Source organism: Rosa chinensis, chromosome 5 (genome assembly GCF_002994745.2).
Source record: "Rosa chinensis cultivar Old Blush chromosome 5, RchiOBHm-V2, whole genome shotgun sequence".
In the NCBI taxonomy this organism is placed as follows: Eukaryota; Viridiplantae; Streptophyta; class Magnoliopsida; order Rosales; family Rosaceae; genus Rosa; species Rosa chinensis.
In genome coordinates this window covers 13,438,870-13,453,430 of record NC_037092.1, presented here as the reverse complement: position 1 = coordinate 13,453,430, position 14,561 = coordinate 13,438,870, and the positions used below count along the sequence as shown (strand labels likewise).

The 14,561-nt window shown below is 41.6% G+C and overlaps 2 protein-coding genes across 2 annotated transcripts; both read right to left on the bottom strand.

The window, feature by feature from the left end:
• Positions 1–3,409: 3,409 nt before the first annotated feature.
• LOC112167625 (E3 ubiquitin-protein ligase WAV3) lies at positions 3,410–13,465 on the bottom strand. The gene is made up of 2 exons (XM_024304667.2): positions 13,140–13,465; positions 3,410–5,742 (listed from the first exon to the last, which is right to left on the bottom strand). Exon 2 carries the CDS (start codon positions 5,101–5,103, stop codon positions 3,976–3,978), a length of 1,128 nt encoding a protein of 375 aa, XP_024160435.1. The 5' UTR covers positions 5,104–5,742; positions 13,140–13,465; the 3' UTR covers positions 3,410–3,975.
• On the bottom strand, positions 9,871–12,377 carry LOC121049149. The gene is made up of 3 exons (XM_040505727.1): positions 12,233–12,377; positions 12,114–12,168; positions 9,871–12,060 (listed from the first exon to the last, which is right to left on the bottom strand). The coding sequence occupies exons 1-3, from the start codon at positions 12,375–12,377 to the stop codon at positions 11,079–11,081; spliced, it is 1,182 nt and encodes a 393-aa protein (XP_040361661.1). The 3' UTR covers positions 9,871–11,078.
• Positions 13,466–14,561: the final 1,096 nt, after the last annotated feature.

Here is a 14,561-nt window from a genome sequence, read left to right as displayed (position 1 = left end):
GTTTTCCAAAGCCTGCTCTTTAAGGATCGAGACCATCCTATGCAAAGGACACATGTGTTCTCAGAGAATCCAAAGGGATTCTGTGGATCGACTCAACCAACTTGTGGACTGCTTAGATGTTTGATTGTTGGTTGATATGTGGACACACTGGTCACATGTCGCACTATCGTCCACTCGTAATGCCGCTTAAGATGCACTCCTAGCCCAAATCATATGGCTACGGGCTCATTACCCGGATCATCTCGTTCAGTCAATTAGACTTGACAATGCTAGAAAGTTTACATCGAAAATTTTTGATGACTATTGCATATAATTGGGTATTGATATCAAGTCTCATATTCCCATGTACATACCCAATTAGTCTCGCGAAAAAGCCACCATTAAACAACTACAATGGTAGCCCGGACATTGGTAATGCGCACCAATATTTCTGCTTGAGTTATGCAATATCGCATGTAGCTATGCTAATTCGTCTATGACTCATAGTAGCCACTCAACTTTTATTTGCGTCACAGCTAGTGACTGGGTTCGAGTCTAATCTCGTACTTATGCATATTTGAGTGTGCGGTTTATGTGCCAATTGCGCCGCCACAGCGCATCAACATGAGTCATTGCAACGAATGCATGTATATATTTGTGTTGGACATAAGTCTCCGACTATAAGTCTGCTATGTAAAACCCTTGACAGGCGATCTCTTTTTCGCTGGATTTGCAGATTGTCACTTTGATGAGACAGTCTTCCCATCGTTAGGGGGAGATTAGAACGTCAATGTTCTTAAGGAACGACATGAATTGTCGTGGTCTGTCCCCACTATGTCTCATCTTGATCCCCTAAAAGTGACGAGATCACATATACCCTGCTGCAAACATGCCTGCAAGGATTGATGTCCCCACAAGAAGACATGGTGCCACCTAGAGAAGATGGGTAAGGCACCACTACCATGGATGGTGGTATGGTGACACCACAAAGTGGCATAATGACGTCATAGGCCATGGGTTCCGCTAGAGAGTGTATGAGACTCATAAGTTCGATGGATTCTAACCCTAGGAAGAGAGCGAGTTTGGCACAACTTGATCCATTGATCATTGATACTCAAAATCCGTCTCATGAAAATATTCTGGATTGTGGTTATGTCCAAGAGACAAGGTTGGGGGACGCCTCAATGTTAGAACCAATTCCTGAGAATATAGAGATCTCTACGAACTACACTAATGTACATGAGGACATGGAATTATTGAAATCAATGACATCGAACCTTACTCCGTTGAAGAATGCCAACGTAGAGAAAATTGGCCTAAATGGAAAGATGCGATCCAGGTTGAATTGGATTCACTAACGAAAATGAAGGATTTCAGTCCTGAGATGCCAACACCTCCTAACATAAAACCTGTTGACATTTATAGGTCTTCACTACATAGCGTGATGAGAAAAAGAGATGATAATCTCGCCTTATGGCGCAAGGCTTCTCACAAAACGCCATGGAATCGACTACGAGAAGATATATTCTCTTGTAAAGGATGTCATTGCACTCCACTACCTTGTCAGTTTAGTAGTTTCCGAATAACTGAACATGCAGCTTACGAATGTGGTCACTACTTATCTCTATGGGGATCTAGAAACGAAATATAATGAAGGTTCTTGTGGACTTCATTTACCCAAATCAAGTGGCTTTTGACCACGGAGCTCCTTTGCAATGAGGGTGAAACACTTACTAAAGTGATTACTTGATTGGGAAGGGATATGATGAACTATGCCCCTGCGTTTTCATGACAAGTTCTGGATTTGCAATTGTCACGGTTTATGTTGATAAACATAATTGGAACCCTTGAGAGCTAAGGGAAACCACTGAACACTTGAAATCCGAGTTTGAGATGAAGGAACTTGGGAGAACACGGTTTTGTCTAGATTTAGAACTTGTAACCGTGTCAATAAATGCTTTGCATTTTGATTAAGTCAAAGATGCACTCCCATGGTCGTCCGTAGTCTTGGCCCTAAGAGGGATCCATTTCGTCCCAGGGATGATGACGAAAATGTGTTAATAGCAAAAGTATTTACTTGAGTACAATAGGCACATGATTGTACTTATCACAATACAAGACCGGACACCTCAATTGTTACGAACTTGTTGGCTAGATATAGCCCTGCGCCAACGCAACGTCATTGGACTGGTATGAAGACAATCTTTCGTTACATAAAATGTACAATAGATATAGGCTTGTTCTATCCCTACAGAGAGAAAAGAATGACGGAATAATGAGAACGGATCTCATTAGCCCAAGAGGCGCCGTCCAAGACGCCATGACCGGCAAAGCTGCCACCACCAAGGGTGGCCAGCGTCATCCTCCTCCCTTACATCAAAACGATGATGATGTTTTGATGGATTTTGCTGATGTAGGGTATCTCTCTGACCCTCACAAAGGTTGCTCCCAAATGGGTTATGTCTTTACCATGGGAAGTACTGCGATATCTTGGAGGTCTACAAAGCAGACCCTTGTTGCTACTTCCTCGAATCATGCAGAGATTATTGCTCTACATGAAGTAGTGCGAGAATGCATATGGCTAAGGTCTGTAGTTAGACATGTTCGAGGAACTTGTGGTTTGAAGTCTACCACAGATGAACCTACATGCATTTATGAAGACAATGCAGCTTGTATTGAGCAAATGAAGTTAGGTTTCATCAAGGGCGACAACACCAAGCATATATCGCCTAAATTCTTTTACAATCAGCAACAACAAGCACTTCTAAATATTAAAGTGAATCAGATCCGATCAGAGGATAATGTAACGGACTTATTTACTAAGTCGTTACCAAAATCCACCTTTGAGAAACATGTGAAGAGCATCGGATTAAGAAAGTTATCTGAACTCCCATGATTGTAGCAATCAGGGGGAGATATTGACATCAGGGGGAGGTATGATGTCTACATGTTCAATCTCGAAGAGTGAATGACGTATTGTACTCTTTTTGTCCTTCGACCAGGTTTATTTTTGTCCCACAAAGTTTTTATTACCTGGCAAGTTTTTAGTGAGGCAACGATCAAGGCGTCATCACCAAGTTTGAGCGGCACAAGGGGGAGTGTTGAAGGATGTCGACATAATGTGTGCCTCATCAAACTAGGGTTTAGAACTATATTAGGAAAGTGTTCTAGGTATTCAATTGTATTCGGATTCTTTTACCTTTTGGGTACCTTGTAACTCTCTATTTAAAGGGCTCCTATTATCAATAATAAACATACAATTCCAATTCTTTTATTCATATTCACACTACTTGCACACAACGCAATCAAGCTTCATTTAGTATATATAACTACTAGTACCAAGTGCTTTGATTTCTGTACCATTGTAAGATGTTTTGTAAGTACCAACCGGGGCAGACAATTGCATAGCACCTGTGGAAAGACAACACTGCGGCCAGGCAAACACTACTGGACCCTCAACTAAGGTGGAATATGCAGAGATACCCTCAAAATCCCCTTCATCATATGAAGCACTGGTGGGACAAGCAATGGCAGAGAGACATGAGGTTTATGAATACAAGAGAAGCAAATAGAAGCTACATCAGCAAACCATGAACTACATAAAAAGTTTTATTCTGAATACAAGAGATGATATGCAGAATTGAATACAGAAAGATGAGATCAGTATATTATTATTACAGAATAGAAAAAGGAAACATATATTTTTCTAAACATTCACTTCACGTAACGCAATGTCGAGCTTCATTTTGTATAACTAGTGCCAAGATCCTTTGATTTTTGTACCATTCTAACCATAGAAGATGTTTCATAAGCACCACCTAGCGGCAATGATGCTGGACTCGCAAATGGAGTGGCACCTGCAGAGAGAGACTGCTGCTGCTGAAAGATACCACCGCGCTGCAGGTAATTGATACCCCCAGAGGAATATGAAGCCTGAGCGGCACCAAAACTTGCGGAAAGGCATGAAGTAGTTGTGTCACCCCTAGTTGTGGCTCTCTACAGTGAATGAGAGCTCATTCCCAAGAGGGCATAAGCACGCCCAGTGTGAGTATACAAATCCATAGTTGTCATTCTATCCATGATTTCTTGAAGCTCAGTTTCGAGCAAATTGCTGAGACCATCCCCTGCTCGGGCTGCTGGTGTTGTTAAGAGAGTTTCTCTTCGTTGAGTCAAAATGGCCCGTGCAGCCTCTAGATTTCCAATCTCAGCCAACCCTTGTGCCTTTGCTATAGTTTCAGAGACCAAAATTCTGTTGCGCTGGCGATCAACCTCTAAAGAGACTACCTGATCGGCAGGGGAACAAACCACAGGTCTCGGTATCTCAACTAGCTCACCTTGCATCTGGATTAACTCATTTGCAGCTAGATCTCTGTACACGCATGACACATCTAACAATGATGTCCTTGTATTTGAAGCTGAGGATTGTGGAACTAAGAGGTAGACCAGAAATTGTTTCTCCTCTTCTGCGTAGAGACTCCCAACATCAACCACACCTTGCAAGCCCTCATCAGATATATTTCTGACATATCTCCCTGATGGTATTGCTACAATCTTCACACCACGTGATGCTGACCTTACTGTGAGGCGAACTTCCTGAGCCAGAACACTGAGAAGACCACCAATGCACAGAGCAAAGGAATTTTGTATCATGCCAACTGATTCAATGAATGAAAAGGTGCCACCTGACGCATTAGATATAGCATGCATAGTATTTGGATCATGGTCGCTGCCAAACCCAAATGTGTGGACTGGAATTTCATGTTGCATACAATTAGAGTGAATCGAAGCAGGCAATTGGCCCAACAGTTGGCTTGGACTATGACAGTAAGAATCCACACCATCGGATAAAAGCATGATGCTAGCAACTGGGTTCCTTTCCCTTCGTTCTTCAAGGACCCGAATTCCTATCTCGCGTCCTGCCACAATGTTGGTCATGTTATCTGGTCTAAGAGAATTGACAGCTCGCACAGCACTTTCACGGCCTTCAACAGACATTCTTCTGAGAGGAAAGACTCTTCTAGCAGTTGTTGAGAATATAACTATTGAAAGGCGGTCTGAAGGCCCCAAGTTTTGTATGATAAATTTGACAGCGCGCTTCACAAGGTCAAGCTTTAGGCCACTCATGCTGCCACTTACATCCAGGACTGTCACAAGGTCGACCGGGGTACTCCCATGGCCATCGGTATCTTGAAGAGATGGTGCGTAAATGCTGACAAGAATAGGATATCTGGATGAGATTCTGCAGCAGAGATAGCCAAGAACTCGGTCTGAGTCTTAATTGTTATACCCTAGGGGGTCATTGGATTGCATGGGTGAGGTGGACAAAAGAGGTTCATCATCAGAGAAGCTAGGTGGCTGGGGTGGGGCCTGGGTTTGCTGCACGAATGGGAAGGAAGGATAATTCCAACTAGGTTGCTGATACGAGTACTGATGATAAGTTTGATGGGGTGGCTGTTGCGGCTGGAATGAGAATGAGATGTTAGGAGAGTTCCCACCCAAGTTGTTTTGCCGAGGGAAAACACCCCATAGGTGAGGGGGATCACCTGAGTTGTTATGTTGAGAGGGGGAAGTACTAGTCCAGTTGTTTGGTTGGAAAGGAACATTATGCTTATCCCATATTGCTCGGCAAATGGGGCAACTAAGATTTCCATGCTGAACATTCTGGACAATGCAAGGGTAGTGGAAGGAGTGTGAGCATTGGGCAGTGAAGATGGCTTGGCCTTTCGGGGTTGCCATGCTACTCAGACAAATGCCACAATTGTTCTGCACCAATACGTATAGGTAATGTTAAATCAAAGACAAATGCAAATGCTGTTCACACATATGTGCACAGTTTTCTCTCCTGAATCACACAAAAGGAAAATGACTTATCAACAAAAGAACCTTGCTACATTCAAACAGAAAAAAAGAAAAAGGGATGGATAAGATTATGTGCACAAGTACAACAAGACACAATCACTTGAGTCAACAATTTCATAATAAACATGATAGAAACATATCTTGTGCAACATGGTAAGGCATTATCAAGAAAGGAACTCCGCTACATTTAAACAGAGAAAGGGGATTCTACAGCATAGATGAACTTCTGTGCATCAGTACAACAAGAAACAACTTATTTCAATCAAAACTCATAAGTCATAATGAATATGACACGGACTATCTTCTGCAACATTTTATCATGATAAAAGGAGCAATCACATTATGCATACACCACGATGGTCAAAGTACTCTTTTTTTTTTAGAAGAAACAGCTTTTTATTAAAAAAGCAAAAATCGAGATACAAGGAGGCGGACAAGGAGTCCGCTTTAATGATCTAAAGAGGGCAGCTAGGGCAATAGGCCTAGCATCTCGTCTAATAATACTAATCAAGGGGGCTTATACTACAGCTGCTTGCCAGTTAAGAATAATGGAAGAAAGATTATAATCCTTGAATTCCTTAGAAATAGAAACCCATAAGGATGCCCAAAACTTGACTCTCTCCCATAGGTCTTCCTTCTCCACCCCTCCATAGTTTTCAAATAATCTTTTATTTCTTTCCATCCAGACCACCCAAACTACAGCTAGCACCCCACAACCCCAAAGGGTTCTGGCCTTTTTACCTTTACCAAACGCTATGGGGTTTTCTCTTAGCAAGTCATTTCTCTCTAATGGAGTTGTCCAGTCCACTCTTGCTTCCCAAAATAATTTTTTCCATAAGAAATTAGCCACGTCACAATGCACGAAGACATGATCAGCACTTTCCCCTTGAGCTTTGCATAAAATGCACCAGTGAGGAGAAAAACAACTTCCTGGTCTTCTCCTTTGAAGAACATCACATGTATTTGTCTTCCCCAGTACCACAAGCCATCCCAAAATCTTCACCTTAGTAGGGACCTTGACCTTCCAAATAAACTTTGCAGGAGGAAAAATTGGATCTGATCCACCACTAATTAAGAAGCTATGGAAAGATTTGCAAGAAAATTTCCCATTAGGCCCAAGCTTCCACCTCCTTTCATCTGGTTTGGACTCCACTAATCGGACATTTCTAGCTTAACCATCAGCGAGGCAAACTCCTCAATCTCTTGATCATTTAAGTTTCTTCTGAACCCAAAATCCCAGCTTATCGGAAAATTGAGAGGGATAGCTAACCTTTCCACTGAATAGTTGGTGTGTCTTGATAGTCTGAACAACCTTGGAAAGTAGAATTTTAAGGGTTGATCCTCTAGCCAAGAGTCTTCCCAGAACCTCACTCTTTTGCCATTGCCCACAATTAGTTTATGATAGAGAGAATATTGGCTTATTCCTGCTGAAATATCCTTCCAAGGGCTTCTACTTGATCCACCCAAACTTGGCTTTGTGTCCCACCCATTCACATCATATCCATATTTGCTCCTTATTACAGCATGCCATAAGGACTCTCTCTCCAAAGGAAGTCTCCAAAGCCATTTCCCTAGGAAAGACTAATTTTTTGCTAGTAGATTCCCGATTCCCAGCCCTCCTCTTTCTTTGCTTTTCGACACTATCTCCCAACGAACTAGATGGTTTTTCTTACCCTCTCCGACTCCATCCCAGAAAAAAATTTTCAGAAGAGATTCTAATCTCTTTGCCACTCCCACCGGAATTTGGAAAAGAGATAAATAGTATGTTGGGAGGCTGCTTAGAACTGCTTGAATCAATGTCAGCCTACCGCTTCTCGACAAAAAAGCTTTTTTCCAACCCTCCAATCTCTTCTCAATTTTCTCTACAACTAGGTTCCAAAATGAAGCTTGCTTTGGGTTACTACCTAAGGGAAGGCCCAGGTATTTCATAGGCCAAACTCCAATCTCACAGCCTTGATCATCAGCCATCCTTTCTAATCTCCCAGCCTCAGTATTTATTCCAACTACGGAGCATTTTGATTTATTGATTTTCAGCCCTGAAAACAAATAGAAACTTTCTAGGACCATGTTTAAATTATTCCAATTCTGGTCATCATCCTTCAAAAAGAATGTTGTATCATCAGCGAATTGCAGATGAGTGATTTCAACCTCTTCCCTCCCGACTACCAGGCCTTCAATTAGTCTACAATCTCTTGCTCTCTCCATAAGTCTATCCAGAACATCCACCACTAGGGTAAAAAGAAAAGATGATAAGGGGTCACCTTGTCTTAATCCCCGAGAAGCACCGAATTTTCCTCTTGGTCTCCCATTTATCAGAATAGAAAAATTTGCTGACCTGAGACAACCCCCTATCCATTTTCTCCATCTGTCTCCAAAGCCTTTACTCTCCATAACATAATCCAAAAAGTTCCACTCTACGTGATCATACGCTTTCTCAAAGTCAATTTTGAACACCAGACCCTCTTTCTTCTTCTTCCTCGTCTCATCAACCACTTCATTAGCCACCAAAACTGCATATTTGTCTCCCTTTTATGAAAGCGCCCTGGGCACCAGAAATGGTGTCGCTTAAAACCTCTCTCAATCTCCAAGCTAATACCTTTGTATAATTTTATATAAGCTTGTTATCAAGCTAATAGGTCTGTAATCCCCCACTTTTAGGGAATTTGCTTTCTTTGGTATAAGGCAGATGTATGTCTCATTCGTCACCTTATTCACAACTCCGTTTGTGTGAAATTCTGCCATAACATCTAATACCTCTCTTTTGACCACTTCCCAATTTCTTTGTAAAGCTGCGAATGAAAATCCGTCTGGACCTGGAGATTTATCCGTGTCACACTCGAACACTGCTCTTTTAATTTCTTCTTCTTCAAATGGTCTCTCCAGCCATCTTGCCTTCTCTATGCTTATTGCGTTCCAATGGAGGCCTTCAATTCCGAAACTCACTTCCTCTTTGCTTGAATAGAGATTCTTGTAGAAGCGGATGATCTCTTCCTCTATCAAAGCCTCTTCATCAACTACAATGCCGTTGCTTAATTCCAGCTTTTCAATAACATTTCTTTTTCTTTTGCCATTGACTAGCTTGTGGAAGAATCTTGTGTTGCTGTCTCCTTCTTTGGCCCATTTTAGCTTAGCTCTTTACCTCCAGAAAATCTCTTCTCTCAGGGCTATCTCCTCCAGTCGCCCTCTTAAAACTTCCCACTCCCTTTTTTTGACCACACATATACCTGCACTCCTTTTCTCCTCATCCAGCTCGTTTATTCTTGCTTCCACCACTTTCTTTTCTTTCCCAATATCACCAAAAGTCTCTCGACTCCATATCTTTAATTTTCCTTTCACATTCTTGAGCTTTCTCATGAATCTAAAGCCTTTCCAGCCATCACAGTTTCCTTCATCCCACCACTTTCTAAAGTTTTCTTTGAAGGAAGGATGTTCCAACCACATGTTTTCAAACCTAAAAGGTGTAGGACCCCATTTAACACTAATTGTGTCAAGCAAGATTGGGCAGTGATCAGAAGTTACTCTTGTAAGAGCCAGTTATCTTGAGTTTGGAAACAAGGACTCCCAATCTGTAGAGTATAGAAATCTGTCAAGTCTACACCAGATCGCATTCTCCCTTAAATTGGACCATGTGAACTCTGCTCTTTGAAGACTTGGATCACAAAGATTTGCCTCCCTTATGAAATCATTGAATGCCTGCATGCTACGGGTAGTTCTGCCACCACTTGATTTTTCGGAAGGGAATCGGACTACATTATAATCCCCACATATGCACCACCTACTTCCACATAACCCATATAGCCCTGCCAGTTCCTCCCAAAACCTTACTCTTTCTCTGTATTTGTTTGGGCCATATACTCCTGAAAGCCACCAATCCATGCCATCAACTCCAGCAATCTTTATTGATACAGAATAAATCCCAACTACGGATTATGTCACAGAAACACATCTGGTGTTCCAAACCACCACCACACCACCAGATCTTCCCCACGATAGAATTGCTACCCAATCTTTGTGTCATGCTCCCTAGATGCTTCCGATTAGTCTTCGATCTATTTCGCCTTTTTTTGTTTCCTGTAAGATTACTATATCAGCCCCACTTTCAATCAACAAATTTTTAATCACCCTTCTTTTGTTCTTACTCCCCAACCCTCTTACGTTCCAGCTGAGAATCTTCATTTTAAATTGTTGGATTCTCCCATCTCAACATTGGCATTTAGCTGCATATTTGTCCAGTCCTTCTTGGCTTTTGCATCAAGGTTGTTCTTACTCTTCTGCTTTTTCCTTGCATACACTTTCAGCTTCATAGGCGCTAGGAACTTCCCAAGTTTACCTATTTTTTGTAGGCCTGTGACATTTTTTTGAGTCTGATGTGATCTCTCGTTGGTTGAGTTTGTCCCCTCTTTTCTCTTAGGTTGCTTGGTTAAAGATTGAACTTCTTTCGTTGCTCGATTAATTTCTCCATTTTTTCAAGATGCAACTGCTCCAACCTTGTTTGTCCCCTCTAGAGGGAAAAAATTATTCCCATCTTCCACCTTTCCTTCATCTTCTTGAATTGCTGCTAGGTTATTACTAGTTGTTTGTCCTTCCATAAAACCTTCTAAACTGAAATCCTCATCCTCCAACGGATCTCTGTCTAGATTTCCTTCAACAGAGGAGAACTCCGCATCACTGCACTCGTCATCTGAGCTATCTGAACTGAGCAAATCATCCAAAGCAAGACCTACAGACAAGTTTTCCTCCCCATCTCTTTCGATGAGATCTTCTATATCTTCTTGATTTGATTTCCAGTTACTTTCTTCCTTTTCTAGCTCTTCTTCAAAAGTTCCTTCATTTCCTCCTTGCTTATTTCCAAGAATTACTTGTTCATCTTCTTGTTCAACTTCATCTTCAACAACACCTTCATCTTCATCTTCCTCCTTATCTTCATCTTCGTCTCCTCCTCTTAACACCGAATTACAGCTTACTCTGTTGTCTCCCAAGGATTGTTCTGTCTGCAAGTATCTTCTACCTCCAAAGTCTTCAGGCTTCAACACCCTAAGCAAGTCTCTTGAAACTTTCCCAGAATTTGCAGGAGAATTGGTTTTCGAGCTTCGAGACCCGCCCAACCCAGTAGACCAATTGCCTTTCCTCAAGTCGGCTTCACTGTATCTTCTGAGAATTCTCCTTTCTACAGGATTAGTTGAAATTTTCAATCCTAACAAGGATGTTGCGCTTGAGGACTTAAAATCTCCTGGTTTTCCTTACTTTCCCCTGTCTTCACTGTGACTTTTATGTGTTCCTCTTTTTCCAGAAAAAGAACCCTGTTTGCAGGCCACTGCATTAACTTCCCCTTGGGCCTCTAAACCTTCAGGCTCAAGTGGAGCCTTCTTGAAACCTGGAAACAATTGATGTAGTATATTAAAGTTTAAGTTTGAGTCCAATAAAGATGTTGGCCCAACTTGCCCCATGCTCATTGAACCCTCATTAATGCTCTTTTTCAAAAATTGAGCTCCACCAGTAATTAAAGCGCCAGGCATACTCAGTTGAGTATTATTCTCTGTATCTACCCTCTCCACGTCCAATGACGGCTCCTCATTCTCCCAAGAAATCTTTGCAGCTTCCCATGTATTCTCATTAAAACCTTCAGGGACCTTTTGTTTCTCTATATTTTGAGGACTGCCACGTGTCATATCAGTTATTGGTGAGTCAGCTTCCGGCAACCTGGAGCTCGCCGGAAAATTGCCTACACAAAACTGTCCAGCAATATTCCGATTATCTTCATCTTCAAAGATAGAATCCCCAGCAGCCTCTGTCAACTTCTTCTTACAGTGAAAGTGGAATTGTAGTTCCTTTCTTCTTGCCTTGGCAGGTTGTCTTGCTGGCAAAATTGACTGGATACGTACAATATGAGATTGATTACCTTCAGTCAGCTTCACTAGTTCAGGCAGGAATCCAATCTCGTTCTCTCTGACTCTGATCCGAGCTTCGAACAGATGTTTGAAGCCTTCTGTCCTGTTATCCACTTCAAGCAAGCCACCACAAGTATCGCCGATCTGCTTAAAATATTTCTGCGACCACCATTGAAGTGGGAGTCCCTTCACTGCTATCCATCCTCCGTAGCTCACCACCTTCTTCAGATTGTTTGTCAATCCTTGTGCCCACTCAAAAAGAAGGACCTCTGGTTGCCCCAGCAATGGGAGTTTTCCATGACTAGCAATCTGTTCTGCCTCCTCACAGTTTTCGCAGACGAAAAAAGCTCTGTTGTTTTGAAAAGGATAAAGCTCTATCTCTTTGCCCAGCCACTTTGATAAGCCTCTTTCAATGTTCTTCCAAGATTGAAAAACAGCCTGCCTTTGACAAATCACTGTACAAGCCCAAGATTTTTTGGTATCCGCCAGCTTCTACGTCATAGTACCTCCTTGTTTCATGAAGCTACGATTGCTTTCCAGCTGCTTTTCTGGAAACCGCTCCCTTTGTTTTTGAATCATCATTTTCTCTTGGACTTGCTTCACTTCCTCCTTGCTTTTCCCAAACATGAAAGTGTTTAGATTCTCCTCCATCCGTTGCCAGCCTTCATTTCCTTCCCCTTTCGGTAAAATGATGGAATGGACAGCTTCGTATCTTCCACATCGAGAAAGTTTCATGAAGGATCCATTTTTATTTCTGTAGTTCTCCACCCAGAAAGTATAGTTATTTCCTCTGAACACCCTGCAGATATTTTGTTCCCCTGTAAAACTTGCCTTTCTTAGCTGATCTATGAGCCAAACCGCACAACCAATCCGAAACCAATCTGAAAGCATTTTGATCTGCTTCTTTCAGTGATGATAATCGTTTCTCCATGAGATTTCTTGTCAATCTCAATGAAAAAACTTTTGGACTCCACTCTAAATACACTAGGCTTAAGCTTCAGACTCTATTCCTTCTCTGATTCCCCTCACGCCCCCGCTTTCTCTCTCTCTCACTCTCTGTCTCTCACTCTCTCTCATTATCAATTGGCAAATATTAAATATGCACAAAGGTGAGACGGCGCATTTGAGAATTAAATTTTCAAAAAAGGGTAACTTTCTCAAATGGAAACAGGATCAACCGATACACACACGCACACGCACCCACACACAAATATTCCTATAAGATTCTTAATATTTTTCTCATAAGAAAGATTTAAAACCCTTTACAAAATGAAATTGTTAATCTGAAAATCCTCATAAACCCTTAGTCGACTACAGACTTCAGAATCTTCCGATTCTTGAATCTTGATCATTTCTCGCAATTTGTGATCGATGCATGCCAAGATTCTGACAAAAAATCACAGAGTTACTTACTTGATCAGATGCAGTCCGAGAAGACATGGTGTTGGGAGTGGTCAAACAAGTCTTTACGCACCAAAGACTAGAACAGAGAAGGAGAAGGATCGCAGTGGCAAGGTTGATGCTTCAGCTTCCTCAACGCAGTGGCAACATAATCTAATAATGATTCAACAAAACACAGAGAGAGTTTTATAGAGAAAGAGGGTCAAGACATGAGAGTCAAGCTCGGTGAAGATGGAGAAGAGGTCTGTGCGATTTGTAGAGTTAAATGAAGAGTCGGTCAAACGAAATAGCAATACTGAGTAGACTTCGATTGAGCTAAGCTAAGGAAGCACGTCTGAAAATGAAATCGATTATTATATAGATATAGATTCTTTTAATTTTTCTTTTCAATTTCCGACGCTTGCAGCCTCTGCCAACTAAATGCTAATGGAGAAATCAGATTATCTCCACACACAAAATTCAATCGTAGTCTGAGTTTATGTCACACAATGAGGCTTTCAAGTCACTTTTGTCAGTTTCTTCATCGAGGTGTGGAACGTAGGGCTCATTCATGTATGTCATGGTACTTGTATCACCATATAAAGCGAAAATAATAGCATTATCCAACTTGCATAATAAAACTCTTCTGCATTCATATTGTGTCTTAAATGGATCTGTTTATTATTGTTTGTTTTCTTTTTGTAGAAAAAATTATATTAGATAAATAAAAGAGTTACAAGTTAGATTTAAATACAACATTTATTCAGTCGTCTCACGTTATATTGTGTTTGTGTGTGTGTGTGTGTTTTTTTTTTTTTTTTTTTTCTCTGGTGTGGTGTCATGAATGTCCACAACAACCATCTAGCCAAGCACAAGCACAAAACTGGTCCTAATTAGGCAATATGTTTACCATCTACGCCTGTGTCGTACTCATGTTTGGATCGGTCAAACAAGTCCTAACGCACCAAAATCTAGGTCAGAGAAGAAGGGTTTATCCCAGCAGCAACAATGTCGTTTAGTATTGGAAATACGGGCACTTATTTTAAAGGAGAGCGGAGAGCCTTTGGGTTTCCTTGGGAGATTGGGAAAAAGCGTGGGTTTAACGCATTTGCCAAAAACAAAAAAAGCGTGGGTTTAACGCGGATTAATTCGGAACTGTGATTTTCCCAATCTACCACTAACGAGCCGGAAATCCAGAGACCAGACCTGAGTATAAGAGACGTAAATAAGAAAGGACGGGAGGGGTATCTTAGTCATGGAAAAGTGACGGCCCCAGCGGCCACAAAACGACATTGCACAGAACAAAACAACGCAGAAAATGATCAAATCTCTATTCGGGATTAGGGATTAAGCTGACGTTGGAAGTGGAAGAGGAGAGAGAACGTCGGCGAGGACTAGTCCGGAGGTTTCGAAAGATGAAGAATCGGAGCGCCACTTCGAACCCCCGCTTCTTTA